The 21212-nt window shown below is 36.9% G+C and overlaps 1 protein-coding gene across 1 annotated transcript; it reads right to left on the bottom strand.

The window, feature by feature from the left end:
* Positions 1-6993: 6993 nt before the first annotated feature.
* Positions 6994-14282, bottom strand: LOC120543291 (protocadherin beta-13-like). The gene is made up of 2 exons (XM_039776327.1): positions 11717-14282; positions 6994-7392 (listed from the first exon to the last, which is right to left on the bottom strand). The coding sequence occupies exons 1-2, from the start codon at positions 14087-14089 to the stop codon at positions 6994-6996; spliced, it is 2772 nt and encodes a 923-aa protein (XP_039632261.1). The 5' UTR covers positions 14090-14282.
* Positions 14283-21212: the final 6930 nt, after the last annotated feature.

Raw genomic sequence — 21212 nt, 5'->3', positions numbered from 1 at the left:
TTGTTAAGCTAACTGAGAAGAATGACAGAAATGTGCCATAAAAACCATAATACCACTGCAGACAGAAGGTTTAAACAACAATTAGCAGACTCCACTATAATTAAGTGCACATGCACATATCTGGAGATTAAACATTACATTAACAAGCACTGGGAGACAATATCAATCTCAAAATACATATTTACAGTATCTATGCTATTAATCAAAAGGGTATGATTTTAACGTAATAAATAACACGGTAATGCACAGAAAGCAGACATTATGAGTAATGGATATTACATACAGTATACTCTTTCTGATCCCTTTAGAAAATATTGGATTTATCTTTTATCTTTAAATGACTGGAAATCCAATATTAGCCATCTGGAAAAAATAGTAGCCAATGTACACAAAATAACAAATTATTTAGATCTAAGTAAGAATTACAACAGTCGTGATATCTTATTCTTTTCATTCTTGTTCCGTTTATGAGTTCCAGTCAGTTCTGCATGTAGGATGTCATGTAAATATATTTGCTTTTGCTGTTTGCTAAAATGTGTTCTGCTTTGTAACATTGGAATGAAATGGTCAAACAAAATGACAGACTTTTTTTAAATTACAGAAACATATAAATGTGATTCTTTGTCTGCAGCCATTCACATAATTATTAGTGCAGATGCACAAAATTATATATATAATGTAAAATATAAAATATAGCATAATAATATGTATAGTAAAATAAAATATATAATAATCATATATATTAATGCACCATAGTGATTCTTCAGACCACTGCCATAAGGGAACAATTTTTCATTCCTAAAAGACTCATCCACATGGTGATTCCAGAAAGATCCATTTATTTATTTAGATCTGTAACAGTAAATCAAATTAAGACTAGATGGTAACATACAAGAATTTGTAAAGTATCGATGGCTCACGATTTTAAAAGGACTGTACATCCAGTATAAGGGCTAAATCCAGGTTTTCTTAATCTGTCCTGTAGCCTATTTTTTTTTAAATACACATATTAGGAAGCTTTACAAAGTACAAACAACATACTAAGAACATGTCTCAGAATGAAATGGTGCTTTGTCAAGCAATAGTTCTACAAGAATCAGCAAAGTGAAGAGCTATAAAGTGCCATTGAAAAAGCAGTATTTTTAAGCTATTTATGGCTATTTTTGTACAGGTACAGTGACTTAGATATGGTACCGGTACAGTGCCCGACAGTGAAAAGTAGCGGATCAGACTTTTCAACATAATAAAAGCTACAACGTTAAATCCACAGCAAAACACAATTATTCTGCTTACAGCGGTCTTCTTCCTTAACTGGTAAACTTCAACTTTGATTTTAGATCTGGACAAGGATGTTGGTCCTGAGCGACGAAACTCCATAAATCTTTATCTCCTGAATTTAAAGATATACTGTAGTTCAGAGCCAAACGTTTTAAAACAAAGTTATCACTCATCGGCAGAATACATTTTGTTGTTGGTGAAAGGGGATGTCACATGAATGGCAGAAAAAAAAAAGCTAACAGCACAGGAGAGGCAGCTCATGCTATAGTAAAAGAAAAAGAAACATTCAAAGATAGGTAAAGAAAGAGACATTAAGACTCGGCAGCTGAAATCCGACAAAATCACAGCAACTGGCAGTGGTAAACCGACTGGCATCAGCCAGAAACAACTGATGGACGATAGAGATGCAGCATAAAAAAAAACCCGGGAGTGGTCTCCCCTAGATTTTCTCCTATATTGAGATATGGGGATGGATATATGAAGGGTAAACCGCAAGACAATGATTATATTTACTGTATATATCATGCACATTAAGGAACAATCAACAACAAACCAAAGCAAATTAATAATATACTGAACAATTATAATAAAAGTAAAGTTGAATAAATCGGACTCTGCAGCTGAATGAATAAAAAAGTACCACTTCCGCTTAGCGGAAATAGCTCAAAAGTTGATAGAAATCTACGTTTTGTACCTACTTGAATGCAAAATTTGGTTGACCTAACTGAAAGCGTACTCATGTTATCCTGTTTACACGCACACACACACACAGAGAGAGAGAGAGAAAGAGAGAGAGAGAAAGAGAAAGAGAGAGAGAGAGACATAACTCTAAAAATGATATTTTCGGATTCAGGGAGGTCTAAAATGTCAAGATTCGTCAAAATCTCGAGGTCGAATTTTTGGACGATTACAATGCTTTCCTTGTGCTTCGTATACGAGAAAGTAAGGACTGCAATGTAAGTGTATGCAGCGGATGCTCTCGACGATGCGTGTTTTATCACAATAACACACTTGGAGGTCGGGTTTCACGTGTATTGCGTCTAGATGAGTTAGTTTCTGACTGACGTTCCCTGATTTAATTTCCGCCTACTTCAATAATAATCATCGTTAGGTACTTCCAAGTTCTCTCCTCAAGTGAGTTGTACTGTTGAATGCTATGCATTACACAGGCTGAAGTGATCATCTTCATACATGTTTCTAAAGGATAAAGGTACCACATGACATGATGCAAAGTTCTGACGCGACATTATAACATACCAATCAATCTCTCTGTGGCTTATTTCGCACGTGCATGGTCCATATTGTATCTCTTTTCAAGGATGGTGTATCTGAGGATTTAACAAGGAGAAAGATATGTGATATCAGCTGTCTTTTAACAAGCACCATTAAACGTGTTTTCTTTCAGACACTTAGCATTGCAGTTCATCCTAATCGTGGCAACTTTATAGCTCCCGACCATTTGGCCTCCTGGTTCTTTTTAATGCTATCACAGATGATTTTCTCATTTAGGAAGGATATCTCTTTCTACAAAAATAGTTTAAGGGCTTGTCGTTGGGGGATTTAACTCTAATATATGCGTCACCAATAAGCCCAGTCATATCTGGACACCCACAAATTGCATGAAAACCTTCTTTGACTGTATATCACCGATGCCGTAAGCTGCCTTGCAATGGCTGCCTGGGGAATAGTGCTAAATTGGGTTGAAATTCCTTAAAGCGTATGCGATAAGAACGCCTTAAACTCAACCGTTATAGGAAACTTTTCCGAAAGTCACGGTAAAAAAAAGCAGACACATTCTTTTACTGTCAATGGTTTCTTAAACTTGCTTGCGTTAACTTTAGTGACACACAGCTGCTGCCAGACAGCGTACACAAACCTCACATTATGAAGGTTCTCTGAAAATTTCCAGTACTTAAATTTATATTGGAGATGATACAGTTTTTATGATGAAATACATTCAGTTATTTGTTTGATTATATGTGATAAACATATTGTTACTTTAAATTGTTACTCCCGTTAATACTTATACGTACATAAGCTGATAATATGTCTACGTTCCTTAAAGGGTTTGAAGAATTTGTGTCCTACGGTTGCATGTAGCTTTACATCGGCGGAAATATTTCTGTATTTCAAATGATATAGAGAGATACGTAAAGAAAGAAAAGGGAATGACAGGGCGGTTTGTGAAAAACTAGTACAGCTGCAAAAAAAAAAAAATAAAAAAAAAAACTTAAGAATATCGAATTATGTGTCTCCGATTAACACCCCACTTTGTAAAAAAAGGATGACATCACTTCTAAATAAACAACGACCCTGTGCTGTCATCTTAAAGAAGGACAAGCTCTTCTTTAGAAAAGTTTGCTTTTTTCCTTCACGGCGAGTGTCTGTCTAGTTTGTGTTATTTACAGACTTTATCTTTTTTGCCCATGGTGTCATTATTACTTCATATTCATTTTTACAACTTTATTTCTTCCCATCAATGGACCGATAACGACAATATATAATTAAAGTATTGTCAGTGTGTGTATTTCAATATACGGATGAAGTATATTAGCCATAGATTGATACAGGAGAAAGTAGGGTGAAATGACACCTTTTATTGGCTAACTACATAGATTACAAATGCAAGCTTTCGAGTCAGCTAAGGCCCCTTTATCCGGTAAGGTGTAACCTGATGAAGAAGCCTTAGCTGCCTGAAAAGCTTTCATTTGTAATCTATTTAGTTAGCCAATAAAAGGTGTCATTTCACGCTACTTTCTCCTGCTTCAATATACAGATGACACTTTCTTGTAGGCGACTTTAGAGACGGAGTTGACATAGTCATGTATAGTCACTTCTTCGTAAAGTATCCGATTAAGAGGGAATTTGGACAACCCAAGAAAAAGTAACTGTAAATGCTTCCTTCAAACCTCGTCGAGTCATTAGCTTCGGAAAACTCTCCATTGTTTACCATTTGAATTTCCCAGGATATCGCAGAAGACCCCGAAGGCATCTTAAGAGCACTGACGTGCGGCGAGGTTCATGGCTGGTGGCACTGACTCCTTCATAGTAAGATTTACAAATATTTGAACCCAAAAGAGTAGCTTATTCACTAATCAATTGGCAGCATGCATGCACATTGAGTACTGGTTATGTTTCATATCTCATCAGCATTCTTTACACACACCTAAGTAAGGTACATATTTGGCTATGAAAGAATGTTATATTTATATCGGGGAGAGAGCGCATTTGCTTCTCACCCTCCACGTGTTCTAAATTTGCCGTTGCAATTCCACAATTCATACTCATTCCGTACAAATGAAAGTATAGAGAGGTGTACAATAAACGGATTTCATTTTTGGCCTTATTCAAATATTTAGTTGCTCTTAAAAGCTTTTAATTCTGATGCTGTAATCAATTTGAATGCATACTGCAACAAAAGACTAACGAAAAAAACAAAATAATTTATTTAAGGTCAAAATTGAGTTTTTAAATATTGGATTTTTTTTTATTCTATTGTTTGATCCCATTTTTTTTTATAAAATTGAAAGCCATTTATGGTCTTACCTCTATTTGTAAATGAAGTCCAAGCGCCTATCCTTCTCCATGAAAATTCCCATCCCTTTGTTTAAAAAGACCTCCTTATTTTCCTTTAGTTTTAAAAGTCTTAATCTTCTATTTTGGCAGTCATTCGGATCAAAAAATAAAAATCACTTGACTTTCTGATATCGCTAACTTATTGGCGCCTAGAGCCTTTGCGTAGAAGAGCAGCAACGAGCACCTGTTGGGCTCACATCCGGCCCCTTCAGTGCGGCACGGTACTTTCGGCCTCACCTTGTGCCTTTTCACTGTGGTTTTATGTGCGATCAGCAAGACTAAATATGTCGCACACGTTCATTAAAGATATTAGCCAGACTGTGGAAAGTCAGGGTGTATAACAAACGTATCTGCAAACATTTGACTGGTGACTTACAGAGAGTCAGCAACAGGCAGTCCTAGGGAAAGTGAGGCTTGTATACCGCACCTCACATTTCTCATGTGTTTGAACAGGAAATGCACCAATTCCACGATTTTGACTAAAAGAATTATCAAAATTATTGGACTCATACAGTAAACAAATTTATAACACAGACCAGTGAACAAATTTATTTTATGTTATAATTATTACTTTTTTTTAATTTTCATGATGACAGGTGAGGTTCTGCCTTCCCTGACAGCACGTCCCTGTTTAAGAGAAATCGGGGCTGTAATAAGAGCTACAATCTTCTTTTAACAGGTCGAACTGTTGTCGTTGTCCTGCTTTTTAAACAATGCTTACACTATGTGAATATATATTTTAATAATAATATCTCCATCAATAGGTTTCATGACATGTCTCAGTCTCTTATGGAGCATAATATCACCGTCTCCAGGGGTGGGAAAACCTTTCGGCTCATGGCCCACATTGACTTTTAAAATTTGACAGACGGGCCGGGCCAGCACTAGATGCATACATGTCAAACATAAAAAAGGCATTACAGTGTTAATATTTACATTCATGTTTAGTGGGAACAGTGTTGTTGATCACCCTTTTTTGCCAGTGCATCGAAGTCTGGTGTTCATTTTGTTGTGGCAATTCTCAGGACAGATCTGAGGTGTTCATCGCTCAAGTGGGATCTGTGGGGTGCTTTGTTGGTGTTCATCACACTAAAAGTCTGATTGCACACACACGTAGATCCAAATAACACCAGCATTCTCTGTGCCATCTTCTGGATGTTTGGAAATTTGGCTGCGCTTAATGAAGCATAAAACTCATCCAGTTTAAGACAGTTGAACTTCTCCTTTAAGACGGTGTCACATTGGAGATCAATCAGTTCCAACTGCAACTCTGTAGCGCCGTTTCAGGGTCTTGTGTGAAGGGACTGAAGTGACCGAGGGCAGAAATCTCCATGCAGGTCGTCCAGTGATTTCCTGTATTTTTTCACAAGTAGAGGGGCCTCTTTCAGTGTAGCAAGTGTGGGGAAATGAACTAATGAGTTGTTTGACATTTGCTTTGAGAATAAAGTAAATAAAGTGGTTTTGAAGGCTCTGACGTGTGTGTACATTTCATGCACAAAGTGGTCTTTCCCTTGTAGCTTCACATTCAGCTCATTCATGTGTGTCAGTATGTCAACAGCAAAAGTTAAATCACAAAGCCAATCTGTGTCACTCAGCTCAGGAAAATCGTCAGCTTTCTCAAGTAGCTCCAAAAATGAGATAATCTCCTGTTTGGGCTCCCATTGTCGACATACTTTCCCCAAACTTAACCTGCGGACATTGGAGTGGTAAAGCAAGTCCTGGTGATCAGCGTCAATTTCTTCAGGAAACTTAATAAACCGACGATGCTGAAGTCCCCTCGCTCGAATAAAGTTAACGTGTTTTACAAATGGCTTCACTATAGTCAGGCTCCAATAAGGATTTACACAGTGCTTCCTGGTGGATTAGACAGTGTAAGAAAATGACCTCCTGCTCAGGGTTGTCCTCCTTCACCCTCTCCTGGATTCTTTTGAGCAACCCGATGTTTTTTCCAGTCAGATTTGGTGATCCATCTGTGGTAACGTTGGCGAGCGTACTCCAAGGTAGCTTGTGTCTATTGATGACCCCCGACACGCTGTAATACAAGTCCTCTCCCCGTGTTTTCCGCTTTAGGGATTCCATGCCCAAAAACTCCTGCGTTATCTCAAAATTGTCATTAATCCGTCTGATAAAAATTAAAATCTAAGCGGTGCCCTTTATGTCATTACTTTCGTCCAGTGCCAAGGAATATAATGTAAATGACTCCGCTTTTTTGTTTAACTTGCTAGCTAAGTCTTCGTCAATTAGCTGAACACGGCGAGTCACTGTCCTGCGTGATAAACTATTTTTTTCAAATTTGTTCTTGCTCTCAGGACACAAAATATCTGCTATCACTACCATGCAGTCTTTGAGAAACTCCCCTTCGGAGAAAGGCTTGCTGGTCTTTGCTAATCTGAATGGCAGCACATAACTTGCCTTCGTGCTTGATTCTTCGATGGGTTTGTCGGATAATGGTGTTTGCTGAGCCTGCAAACTAGCTGCCAACCTCCGAGCAGTAGCCGTCCGTTTTTGCGTTGACTGGTTGTTAGCGTAATTAGCATGCTTGGTGGAAAAGTGACGGCTGATGTTGTATTCCTTTAAAACTGCAACGGTTTCTTAACATATACAGCCTTTGACCGGACTTCAATAAAAAGTATTTAGTTGTCCATTCCTTATCAAACACTCGGCACTCACTGTCGACTTTTCTTTTCTTTGGCCCACTTATTGTTGCACATGGGTTCAGAGCAGCAGCAGTGTAATAACAGAGAGTAACCTTGGCTCCGCAAAATCAAGTCAATGTATCACTGCGCCTAATGCGCCACCTGGTGGAACGACAGGCATTACAGGACAAGATCAAATGAATGCTGTCATACAGGTAATTATGATATGATTTGATTTGGGCAATTTTGTAGCAATCTTCGGCGGGCCGGATTAAAAAGACCAGGGGCCGTAGTTTGTCCACCCCTGGTAGACTCTCATAAACACGACATTTTGTAAAGCGAACTTTTTTATTTCTCGAACTTTCTTCACCAGTGAGAAGAGACTTACACTGATGAGAAGAGCGCGGGAGTCTCTTATTGGCGTTCCTGAAATGGGTGATATTCACGAATGTGTGTGAAAATTGCTGTCTGACGTCACCAGCTCAGGAGGTGGTAAGAAGTCCACACGGTTGCATCTATAAGATTCTCATTGAGTAAAGAGACGGAACCGTTTGAATTCTCGCCGTCTGCTTAAGACATCAAAATAACCCTCAACAGAGACAAGGACATGTACCACAGATGCGAGAGAAAAGCCAAGACTTGTTGGAAAATATTTATAAAGCATAGAGGAAATATTAAAACGTTTTGTTAAAAAGTCACATTTACATTTCAAATGTCTGCTAAAAGGTAAAGAGACAGAAGTGCGTCCTGTCCTATTCATTTTACAGTATTATGCGATACCCAAGGAATGAGTACTTCCTTAGTAAGCCATAGTTACATGTTGTAGAATCACAGTTTACAAATAATCCTTAATTTTATAAATTATATACCTCGTATTTGAAAGTTTAAGAATTGAATGTTCATTGTGTTTTAAGGTTAAGGCTAGATTTATTTCAATAGTGTCTCTTTCTGTTGTGTTAAGATTTGTGAGGGAAGCGAGAGGGTAGAGGAGACAAAAAATGAAAAACAGAGTTGTTTTGGCCTGTACGGCGAACGTGCGGTTGCAATATTAAACTACTGAGAGGACATGCTCACGTCTGTTTTCTGTGCCTCTATCTGGTATGCACAATTTTACAGTAGCATTAAGAAAAATTCCTGTGCAGAGAGAAATAGTGGAAATAAAAAAATTTAAGTGAAATGCATCTCTTAAAAGACTGCTGTCAATTTTACTGTGAAATGTGGGAGGGTTCAGCTGTAACATGATTAGTCTGATTGACGACGCATTACTGAGAATAAATCCCTCTGTTTTGTGTTTGCGGAAAATTATTTTCTTCCCTAATGGGTTAATGTCTTGTGCAGAGATTGTTTCTACCCTGCACGTCATGTTTCCTGAGATTTTCCTTCAGCCATGTTCTTCGAACGCGGGTTTAGAAAATGAATACATGTCCTTAATGCAGTGGTTCTCAAACTGTGGGGCGGGCAACCCTAGGGGGCGCGAAGTAACAAAAAGGGGTCACGAAGATGTGAAAAAAAGAAAACAAGAATCAAAAATATGAAAAAATACAGCTATTTAAACCAAAACAAATTAACTTAAACTACATCCTGATACTAGAAAAATCAATATAGAATTCGATAAATGTTGATAAAAGTCAAGTATATACAATAAAATATGCATCTATGTTATATCCTTAATTAAAAAAGAACAAGTTGGTATTAGTGGGCTCCTTTCAAAAAAAACGTTAGGGGGCACGATTAAAATTGTTATGAAAAATCGGGTCGTAATATACTTAAAGGTTGAGAAACACTGCCTTAATATGCTGTTCATCTGAGAATTGAACGATGTCGGCAAAACGCCAGGAGCTACACAAGATACATCAGAACTTTGCAGGTGGCGGTTATTGCACGGCTGCGTTCGGGTCCTAATTTGGAATCCTCTATCAGTGCCTGTTCCCAACTTCTTTCTCTCTTTTATCCAAATTCCTCACAAACTACTTTGTTTAAATCATTGGGTTGTAGCTGATATCCATACCACTTACCAGTGGTAGGCTACAAATGAGGCTAGTGCCACCTATATTGTAAAGGGTTTCTCAGTTGAACGTAAAGGTAACGCATGCAATCACGGCTAGAAGTGGGAACGGCAATTTACGCTGTGACCCTCAGCTTACGTATCAGCGTGCTCTAAACTCTGAAGTGAAATAAGGTCGGTTAGGAAACTGTTTAAGATCTGCAAAGTAGACAGGAGGATACGAAACCGACAAAAACAGAGATTGCTAGGAAATATTTCTTAGCACTTCACTCACTGGTATCAATCCTAAGTACTTTTCATAAATATGGGATCTGACTCCATTGGGGCCTTGAGCAAAGTCATTGACATGAAAATATAGGGGCGCTGGCTGACCTGCGCTCTTACCCCTACAGATTAGGCGAAAAGACAATTTCCCCTCGAGGATTACTGACGAGAGCAGCCGAAAGAAGTAGAAGAAAATCCATATACCAAATACTGTGAGAAAGTGGTCCGAGAGTAACTACGACGTCTTTATCAACGGGCCACTGAGTCAAAGGACAATGATACGCTGGTGGACGACCATATAACGACTTTCCTCTTCGTACATATCTGTTGACATCTGTAACCCTCAGACAGTCGACGGAGAACAACAACAGGCAGCACATCTGCAAATGCGCAGCGAGGTAGAAAGCAAAAAATAGGAGTAGCAATATGGAGGTTGCGCTGAAAGGCGCAGCGAGGTAGAAAGCAAAAAATAGGAGTAGCAATATGGAGGTTGCGCTGTTTCTGTTTCCACAAATCGCCGATTTTCACTTTAACATACGCTGTGATCGATGTATACTGCTTGCATAACTGTGGTACGACTTTACTCCCAAAAAAGAGTACAAACGAGAGATGAAGACTGGAAAAGCGAAATTTCCTAATCTTAGGGTATACAGAGCGTATTCCTGGCTGGGGAGTTGATACTATCCAGACAAAAGCACTGCCGCTTTCACATAATTACTGCTTTTTATTTTTTCCACTAGTTTACAATTAGAATTATTTGGATGAATTACAGTGTATTTGAGATAATCCAAATGTATTGGAGAAATAAACACACAGTAAACCGTCCTAAGGAGGTGGAGATTTTCAATACAATAAAATATATTTACGTTATATAAGGATTGTTCCACTAAAACAGATTAAAAAATAATAAGCATACACAAATATTTACGTATTTCCACCAGTCTTGCCAGGTGCTGTCTATCTTTCTGAAAAGAGAAGTTAGGTTGAGATGTGCAGGCTTATTCTTCCCATTGTGTCATCACAAATTTGTTTTTGAAAAGGTTTGCACGTCTCTTTGTAAATATTGACACTTTTCTAAAAGAGGAAAAATGCCTTCTTATCTAATTTTACTTTCATCTTAGAAACAATATGCATCAGATTGTGTGCTTCACACTCTTTTTAATTTAGTATACATTAAAGTGCATGTTTGGCTTATATTAGCCTACATTTCATAGCTATCTAATCGAAGAACCAAAAACGATACCATAATAAAAGTAAAAGTGGCGGGATTGAGAAGGTAGCCATTTGTATTGTATATCTCCTAAAATGGTTGATAAAGAGGGGTGTAGGGAAACCTATACGAAAATGCAACTCTTAAGTTAGTATACATCGTATTACTCGTTAACTACTCATATTTGGCAACTTCATCCTTTGTTTATTATGACAGTGCAAAATATTATTCATCCTCAAACATGTCGTGGGGAAAAGTATGTAACCCCTGAGCCTGGGATTATTGTAAGCAGTTTAATGTGTTACGATAGTGCCAGTTAAAAGAGCTTATGCAGCAGCGGAGATAGGCCAGAGCTCTACTGCATTTCACAATTGTATAGAGAATACATTGAAAACATTCACCACAATCGCCATAAAATAACTTTCTCCTACTTGTTGTATATATGTTTGTCTGCAGTCATGTTTTGTTAGTCAAACACTAAGACAAATGATCTAAAGTAATTACAGTATTATACTTTTTGGGCAACTGCATGCTTGTCCAATTTATTTTTATCTGTCCTTTAATCTTCTACACATATGTTGAAATCAAGATTTTAACACTTATGTGATTTTTGTAATGAAGAGTTACAAACATTGAGTACATAGTTTCCACGGATCTAATTAATTTCTAAGAAAAGTAAATGTAATTAACATATGCTATACATTTCTGCAATCAATCTTATCAGGAATTAGAATGAACAGCACTAACCTGATTAGAAGGTATTTGGAAGTCGGGGACGATCAGAGTATTTCCATCACAATCTACACCCACTGCAGAACCAGTTTCCAAATCCTGTCCAACAAACATGAAAGCCTTTTCCGCAGCTCGGTACTGGAAACTATGACAAAGTGAGCCATTGTTGACATTAACTTCTGAATAGTTCACGTCATTTAAATACTTTCTGGTGAAATCATTACTTTTCCTACAGCACTGAAGAAAAAAAGTCAATATGCTGAAGACCAGCAAAAACGAAGCAAACCCCAAACTTATTATCAGATAAAACGTGAAACTGTTTTCCTCGTCATATTTTGTTGTTTGAATATCAGAAACTTCCAATGATTCCATTCCTTCCACTATTGTAACAGTCAACGCAACTGACGTTGAAAATGAAACACGTCCGTGGTCTTTAACAAGGATGATGAGTTTTTGCACAGCAGAGTCTGCATCAGTCAGATGTCGGCGAGTCCTGACTTCTCCAGTGTTGGGCTGAATTGTAAAAAGTGAGGAATCGCTTGTTTCCTCTATTAAGAACAAGAGCAAGGCATTGTATCCGACATCCGCATCATATGCTCGGATTTTTGTAACAAAGTGTCCTGGTTTAGCATTTCGAGGAATTTCCTCTTCTATTTCCTCGAAGCCATCTTTAATACGTGGAGATAATATAACAGGTGAATTGTCATTCTGATCTAAAACAAACACATTAATAGTAACATTGCTTTTCAGCGTTGGTATTCCATGATCTTTTACAAACACCAGAAATGTAAAGTTTTTAATTTCCTCAAAGTCAAAACTTCTTGAGGCATAAATGACTCCATTTTGCGAATTAATACTAAACAAGGAATAAAGTGGCTTGTCAAAAGATGTACTCTTGAAGTAATATGTTAATTGGGAATTTTCATTTTCGTCAATGTCCACGGCGTTAACTGCAAATACTGAAGCTCCAGGAACATTATTTTCAAGAATGTAAAATGAATATTGGCCTTGAGAAAACTTCGGGCTGTTGTCGTTGATGTCTGAGATCGTTACTGTAATGTTCTTGGTAGAAGACATGGATGGCGTTCCCTTGTCCTTTGCTTTAATGGAGATTGTGTATTGAGATGTTGTTTCACGATCCAAATTGAATTTAGTTACCAAAGAATACATACCATCCCTTACAGCTGATTTCAGTCCAAATGGAAGATCGTTATCCAGCATGCACTGTATTTCACCATTGACACCGGAATCACGGTCTGTTACAGTAATAAGAGCAACAGTTGTACCAGGAGCTACATCTTCAGGAAGAATTTCTATAGATGACGTCACATCGATTTCAGGAATATTATCGTTTACATCTTCAATCTCTATTATAACAGTGCATTGCGTTGATAATGGGACCGAGCCTCGGTCGGAAGCTATTACATTTATCTGATATTTTTGAATTTCTTCGAAATCTAGCATTCCTTTCACTTTTATTTCTCCACTTTGATTATCTAGGCTAAACGTATCTTTAACATGAGATTTTACGCTGTTATCCCAGAAAAAGGTTATTTCACTGTTGACACCTTCATCCAAATCAGAAGCATTAACTTTCACGACGAATGTTCCGATTGGACTATTTTCTTTTAATGATAATTTGTAAACGTCATTCTCAAAATAGGGGGCGTTGTCATTAATATCCTGTACAGAAATGACTATATTGAAATAACCAGATCGTTTGGGTTCCCCGCCGTCAAAGGCAGTAAGGAGCAATGCATGCTCTTGTGCTTGCTCTCTGTCAAGAGGCTTTTGTAAAATCAAAACGGGAATTGTATTATCTTCTGTCATATCTTGTACTACAAGCACAAAATGTTCATTTTCGCTTAGCTGGTAAAGCTGAATTGAATTTATTCCAACATCCCGATCATGAGCAGGCTCTAGTAAGAATTTCATACCCGGTTGTGCCGATTCTGGAATTAAAAAATGTTTTTCCTTTTCTGAGAAGGTTGGAGAATGATCGTTTATATCTTTAACTTCCACTTGAATATAATGAATTTCTAACGGTGTTTCCATTATAAGTTTAAGATTAACAATACACTCAGTTTTTCTATCACAAAGTTGTTCGCGATCTATTCTTCCAGTCACATACAAATCACCAGTAATTTTATTTACCTGTAAAAGCTGCTGCTGCAGGCCTGAAACAACGCGAACAATCCTAGCCTGAAGATTTCTGAGATCAAAGCCAAAATCTTTTGCCACATTACCGACGACGACGCCATCCTCCACTTCCTCCAAAACAATATATTTCTTTTCCGATGAGATTTCTTCGAATATATATCCAATGAACAAAAAAGAAAATAAAGCATGTCTGTAGCTTATCTGTCGACAATAACGAAAAAAAGGCATCGTGCAGAATTATTTATCTGTAATTATGCTTACGGGTGAAGGAAACGAATCAGCTCTTTGTTAAAATAATTTTAAATAAATAAAAAGCAGTGTGTATGTCTGCACTGAAACACTTTCGTCCTTTCATTGGACACTGTCGTACTGTTCACCGCACATGTAGAGGCGAGGCATGCTGGAGACGCTTACGATTGCTTGGCAACAGTGACACCTTTCGTTTAACATGAGAAACGCGATTTATTATACCAAATATTACAAATTTGACTGTTTTACATTATATATTATCATAAAATCTTCGATAAAAAAACTATAAAATACAAAAAATATATTAAATTAAAAACAAAAAATACGTGTCTGTTTTCTTTCTCTCTTTAATTACACAATAACCGTCATGTGATGTTGAGAACTGTTTGATTATTTAATCTAAAATGGTAATAAACACAAAGATAAAAATTGTTTTATTTCAGAAATATTTACTTTAAAAGTATTAACCTGTACGATTGAAATAGTTCATATTTAAACTAGTCTATATGTTAAACTCATTTCATTTCTGAACACAAAGTCAAGTTTTTAATCAGGTGGTCAGAACTTCCTTATTGCAAAATTTCTGGCAACACTCTGGAATAGTAACAGCTGAATTGGACTTTTCTTGTCTATTGATTCTTACAGGACTGCCCCCTAAAACGCAAAGTAAACAAGATGTGCCTCCTCATGTTATAATTGTATATAACATAATAAATTATCTACAAACAATTATTCTCAGTTTTATTTACTATATCCGCCCTTCTTGTTGTGTGCTGAACTTATATCATTTACTCATTTTATTAAACTTCTCATCGAAATTAATTTAGAATAAAGGCAAACTATCCATAAAATAAGCATTGCAGACACATATTTTGTTACAGAGTTAAGTAGTTTTAATCAATTTATTTATGTCATTATATATGTTTGTTTATTTTATTCCTGAACAGATCTTTAACAGCATATTTCCTGAACCTATGTTAAATAGATCCAAAACATTTAACTGAGTTCTGTGAATTGTCTTTACTTAATTTCATCATGGTATTGTTATACATCTTACACATCTCTTATAATGAATATGGAAACTACACTGTTAAAAACAAACGTGCCAGAGTAGTTCTTCAGGGCCATGCCAAAGGTTGTCCATTTTTTCCCCCAAAATAACTGTCCACATGAAGGTTCTAAAAATTAATTATTCTGCAATAGGCTCCATAAATTTGCAATTAATTGGCAATAACAAATTTGTGAAATACCACTGGCTTCCAGATTTTAAAGGGACTCCTGCTGCTTACAATAACAAATGTTAAATTTGGGTTTTCTTAATCTGTCAGTATACTATATTAGAACATTAGAACACTCTAGAAGAGAACAGGCCATTCAGCCCAACAAAGCTCGTCAGTCCTATTCTTTTATTACTTCCAAAAAAACATCAAGTCAAGTTTTGAAAGTCCCTGACATCTTACTGTCTACCACACTACTTGGTCGCTTGTTCCAAGTGTCCATCGTTCTTTGTGTAAAGAAAAATGTCCTAATGTTTGTGTGAAATTTACCCTTAACAAGTTTCCAAGTGTGTCCCCATGTTCTTGATGAACTCATTTTAAAATAACAGTCTCGATCCACTGGACTAATTCCCTTCATAATTTTAAACACTTCAATCATGTCACCTCTTATTCTTCTTTTGCTTAAACTGTAAAGGCTCAACTCTTTTAATCATTCCTTTCTCGATTCAACCCCTGTAGCCCTGGAATAAGCCTAGTCGCTCTTCTGCATTGGTGATTTATGTTCTGTGCACAAAAACCTTTTTTTAACCCAATGGTCCAGTTTAACATGTAAAATACTCATCTCAGAATTAAGCAACTCTTTAACAAGCAATAGTTCAGTGAGGAAACAAGCAACCCAGTAAAGTGTCATTAAAAGACTAATATTTGTAAGATGGTAGTACATTAGTTTAAACATTATGTATTAAAATAATGAATTTATATGTTTTGAGATTGAAAAAAAAAAAAACTAATACACACATTCACCTTTCCTTTGTTAACACAACAGCATTTGATCCGGTTTAAAGCCCTGCTAAGATATTGTTTGAGTTCCTTCTTTATATAGTAATGATACACTGTGGCCTACTGGCTAAAGCCATTTGACTTTAAACTACAAATAAATACCACCATTTCCATTTTAACTATCTGGGCTGAAATGCTATAGTTGATACAGAATTTATTAGAAGTCTATATTTGTAAACCATTTTGTAATGATGATGTGTTAATGAAACTTCATGCATAGGGTCTAATTTCTTAGTGGTGAGGCAAATATGAATATAAACCAAAACAGAAAGGTTCTTGTATAATAATCAGCTACTTTAGTTTTTCCTTAAAATGATGGCCTGTGAACATCCTCTCTCACAAACAACACAACCTATAGGCAGCATGAGAGACAACAGTAATATTTTTATAATCTACAGGAGTATGAACTACTGGCGTTAGTAATATAAGCCACATCATAGGAGAGGTAGCAGTTACTAAGGTGGAATTGGGCAAACCCAAATGCAAATAATTATTGCACAGGTAGATGAATGAGAGAGAGAGAGAGAAAGAGACAGGAAGATGGAAACAGAGTAGTGAACAAGCGGAGACCAAAAGGTGTAAAATCAATTGAGACATAAAGCACAGAAGACTTTCCTGAAACCCTTTAAGAATCTTAAGCTCCTGCTGTTCTACACACAAATAGTATTTTGGTTTTTATGTAGAAACTTGTACATCAGGGACAGAGTGCAGCCATCTTACAATGACTGTAGCATAATTACAATGATGATTATGCATTAGCAATAGGCATTTGTTACTAACAGTATGGTGATGTGAGAATGAGGGAATCTAAAATAAAAGGTAATATTTAATATCACAGTCAAAAATAATACTAAAATTGGAAAACATACTGTATATACAGTACAAATAAATTCCAGGTGAGAAAAAAGCTCTTGCTTCATATCTTGTGAATCTCCTGTTGCATGCATTTAAACAGACTCTGCATCAACAGACAGGCAGCACTCATACTTCCAAATTATGTCTCAGAGAATTGTATTTCCAACATTGTGAATGTCATGTTTCAATGCATTTAACGATGCATACCTTGCTTCTAATTCAGAAATCAAAGCTTTTAATAGATCCAATTTGTTCATGTCAGTATTACCATGAGAAGGTGATGCTGCAATGTTCTGACTAGTGCTTTCAAGTTAAAGTTTGAGCTGCTCCACAGATACCACAAGCACATCTTTATACAGGGTGGTTCAGATCTAATTATGCAGATCCAGATCATCTGGATGACTTTGATTTATGCGGAGATGATTCCAGTTCGGCGAGAAGGTGATTCTTCATGTCGTCAGTTCGCACACTTCTCGATGGTCCGGAATTTTTCAGGTGATTTTTTTATGTAATAAACTTATTAAGTTAAAACGTAATGAAAATTGCATAATTAGATCAGGACCACCCTATACTGTTCAAATACTCACATTTAGTAGACATCTTCTGCAAATCAAACAGATGAGAAGTAGTGAAAATGTTCTGTACAGATCTCTTGAGCGTCACTTGCTCTCTACTAGCTAGTAAAACTGTTCAATCTTTATTTAGGGTTTCATGTATCTTCACACACACGCACACACACAGACACACACACATACATACAGTACATGCACACAGAAACTGGGAAACTTCCCTAGTCTTAAGTTCTTCCTCTTTACAATGTAATTTCAACACCTCCATTTTTTCACAATGCCCTTCTGCAAACAGACGCTGAGAAGTGTCTGAATAAATATGTAAAAATACCTTTCAGAAGGTGTAATGAAAGTCATGTTCTTTACCAGAAGGGATTCTATTTCCCTGCTTTAATGCTGATGCAGCCATCTTTTTATACCCTTCTGTGTGTTAGTTTTTTTTTTTTAATTAAATTATAAGACACTGGAATTCACCAATCTCTTATTTCTAGTCACTTAACCATGACTCCCATCTTTGGATGTCTGTTTATGAAACTCTGTGAGCTACATTATATCATTTTGCTGAGTTTCCTCAAACCCACTATCTCTCTCATGTCTAGTCAGCCAGTCACATGTCAGTAACTCAATGCATTTAGGCATGTAGACAATGTCAAGGCGACCTGTTGAAGTTCAAACTCAGCATCAGAATGAGGAAAAAAGGAGATTTAAGTGATTCTGAATGTGTCATGGGTTTTGGTGCCAGATGGGCTGGTCTTTCAGAAACTGCTGATCTGCTGGCATTTTCACACATAATCAATTCTAGGATTTACAGAGAATGGTCTGAAAAAGGCAAAATATCCAGTGAGCGGCAGTTCTCTGGGCAAAAATGCCTCGTTGATGCCAGTGGTCAGAGGAGAAAGGCAACAGTAACTCAAATAACCACTTGTCACAACTGAGGAATACAGAAGAGCATCTCTGAATACACAACACATCAAACCTTGAAGCAGATGGACTACAGCAGCAGGAAACAACACTGGGCACCACTCCTGCCAGCTTAAAACAGGCAACTGGGGCTACGATTCAGATGGGCTCACTAATATTAGGCAATAGAAAACTAGAAAAACACATACCTGGTCTGATGAGTCTTGATTTCTGTTGCAACATTTGGATGGTGTGGTCAGAATTTGCTGTCAACAACATGAAAACATGGATCCATCCTGCCTTGCATCAATGGTTCAGGCTGGTGGTGGTATAATGATGAGGGGGGTATTTTCTTGGCATGTTTTGGGCCCCTTAGTACCAACTGAGCATCATTTAAATGGCACAGCCAACCAGAGTATTGGTGCTGACCATGTCCATCCCTTTATGACCGCAGTGTACGCATTTTCTGATGGCTACTTCCAGCAGGACAACACGCCATGTCACAAAGCTTAATTATAACAAACTGGTTTCTTAAACTTGAGAATGAGTTCACTGTACTCAGAAGGTCTCCATATCTCAATCCAACAGAGAATCTTCGGGATGTGATGGAACAGGAGATTCGCATAATGAATGTCAGTTGACATATCTGCAATAACTATGTGATGCTATCAAGTCAATATGGACCAAAATCCATGAAGAATGTTTCCAGCACCTTGTTGAGTCTATGCCTCAAAGAATTACAGCAGTTCTGATAGCAAAAGGGGGACCAACCGGGTACTAGTAATAAAGTGGCCGGTGAGTGTATACACAAACAACAGAGTGATCATCTAGATTGGTGCAGTCCTCAAGTGTGTTCACGGTACAAAGTACTGTATGTGGATATGGAAGTCCCTGATGGCAAAAATTAATTGTAGCCTTTGATGCAACTAAATTGTATTTATCAAGTTAAGAGTGGCACCATCCTAGCATTGGTTTTCCATTCTCTTCTTAATCTGTTGACAAGGAACAACTATATCTTGCAAAGACTGAGTAGAACCTAAATTAATTAAACTAAGGAAACCAGATGAGCATTTTGCTGTTCTGAAAAGAGTGATAAGATAAACTATATCTTGCTCACATATGCTGATGTCCTTTGATTAACTGGAACGTCACTGATTCTTCTATCTTCACAACAGCTAAGCAGTTCACAGTGGTGTGCGCATAATTCATCTGCCATCTACATTACTGTGATAAGCAGCCCAAACTTTAACATTTAGCCCCTTCAACAGTACATCATATGTCAAATCTTTAACAGGTTGTGCATGTTTATCTTCATGAATCTTAACTCACCATTTTCGAGAGCTTTGACTTGTTCTTCATTTAGTTTGTTTTTCCACTGATCCAAGATGGAATGTGTCGAATGCCAAAAGATTAGGTGGAGAAATTAAGACCAAGCTTTGTGTCTTTTGTGGTCTTTGTTGCCTTTTTGTTTATTGAAAAATACAACACTAAAGTTTTAGCTCCCGTGTAGTAGACATTGTTTTTCATCAGCAAGGTGGTGCATGAGTAGAAAACTTGCATCACCTGTCAGTGCAGTCAGCATTTCTTCTAACCAGGGAATGTCGTTCAAGCAGTTATTTACCTAAAATTGCTCAAATTGAACACATTACAACTTGTTTTAAATAGAGAAGAGTTTTTTGGCCAGATACGATTATTGCTTGCTTCTCTCTTACTGACACAGACAGCCTGTCTACAAACCCATATTGTATTTGAAACTCATCAGAAACTTCAAAAGACTTTGTTGGACAGTTATCTTATCCAAAGATGATGACCATACATTGTTCTCCTCTTTTGCTAAATGAATCTTAGTCTGAAGAGGTCTATTCATTTAATACATTTAAGATGTCTTACTTAAAGGTTTTCCAATGTTGCTATTTGTCCTAGTGTCTATATAAACGCAGGGTACTCCAGTTTCTGCATTACATTTTGCCTGAAGAAGGGGCCTGAGTTGCCTCGAAAGCTTGCATATTGTAATCTTTTAACTTAGCCAATAAAAATTGTAATTTTGCTTGACTTCTCACTACAAGCAGTAATTTAAAAGTACTTGTTTGTTTTATCTTCCATCTTTTCTTTAGAAGGTGGTTGGACAAAGTAAAACAAAATCACTTAATGGTTGCTGCTTTGACATCTTCTATTCCAGAAGCGGTTGGTCAGTATCTACAATCCTTTAAACAAAATGAATGAATGATTGATGCAAGTTAACATACTCGTGTAATAAGCCAAAACCTTTTAAATTAGTTTTTTTGACATATCAGCTGTGTAAACTAAAAATGTCTTGTATTCCAAATTTCATAGTATTTTATATGTACAGCACACATTTGTGCATATATGACCAAAACTGCCAGGGACTTTAAACTTTTTTCTCATGCACTTGTCCTTGAATACCATTTATGTTAACCAATGTATATAAAGTATTATTGTTTAATATTATTTGTTTATTTGAATAATTGTTTTAACTAAGGGGCTCTGCCCCTGCTCACTTTGCTCGCCCACCCCCGTGTTTGGTTTACAATTTAAAGAGATTGTTATTTTCATGGGAATTGTTACATATGCATTATTTTCACTTTTACTTTAAAAATTTTTGTAAAAACAATACTTGTCCTTTATTTCCGGCCCCGGGAGTGGTTACATCTCTTTCTTGCTGGACACATAACGCTACTCGCTTTGTGAAGGCGGGGCGGC

Source organism: Polypterus senegalus, chromosome 13 (assembly GCF_016835505.1).
Source record: "Polypterus senegalus isolate Bchr_013 chromosome 13, ASM1683550v1, whole genome shotgun sequence".
In the NCBI taxonomy this organism is placed as follows: Eukaryota; Metazoa; Chordata; class Cladistia; order Polypteriformes; family Polypteridae; genus Polypterus; species Polypterus senegalus.
Note: the sequence above shows the minus strand (reverse complement) of the source record. Positions and strands in the feature narration are given on the sequence as shown.

What these genes read in the sequence shown, in the direction of transcription:
- LOC120543291 (XM_039776327.1), bottom strand. Translation starts at nt 14,089, where the DNA reads ATGCCTTTTTTTCGTTATTGTCGACAGATAAGCTACAGACATGCTTTA. An exon ending in TCCAAATACCTTCTAATCAG is followed by an intron (nt 7,393 to 11,716) that starts GTTAGTGCTGTT and finishes TTTTCCACCAAG; the next exon opens with CATGCTAATTACGCTAACAA.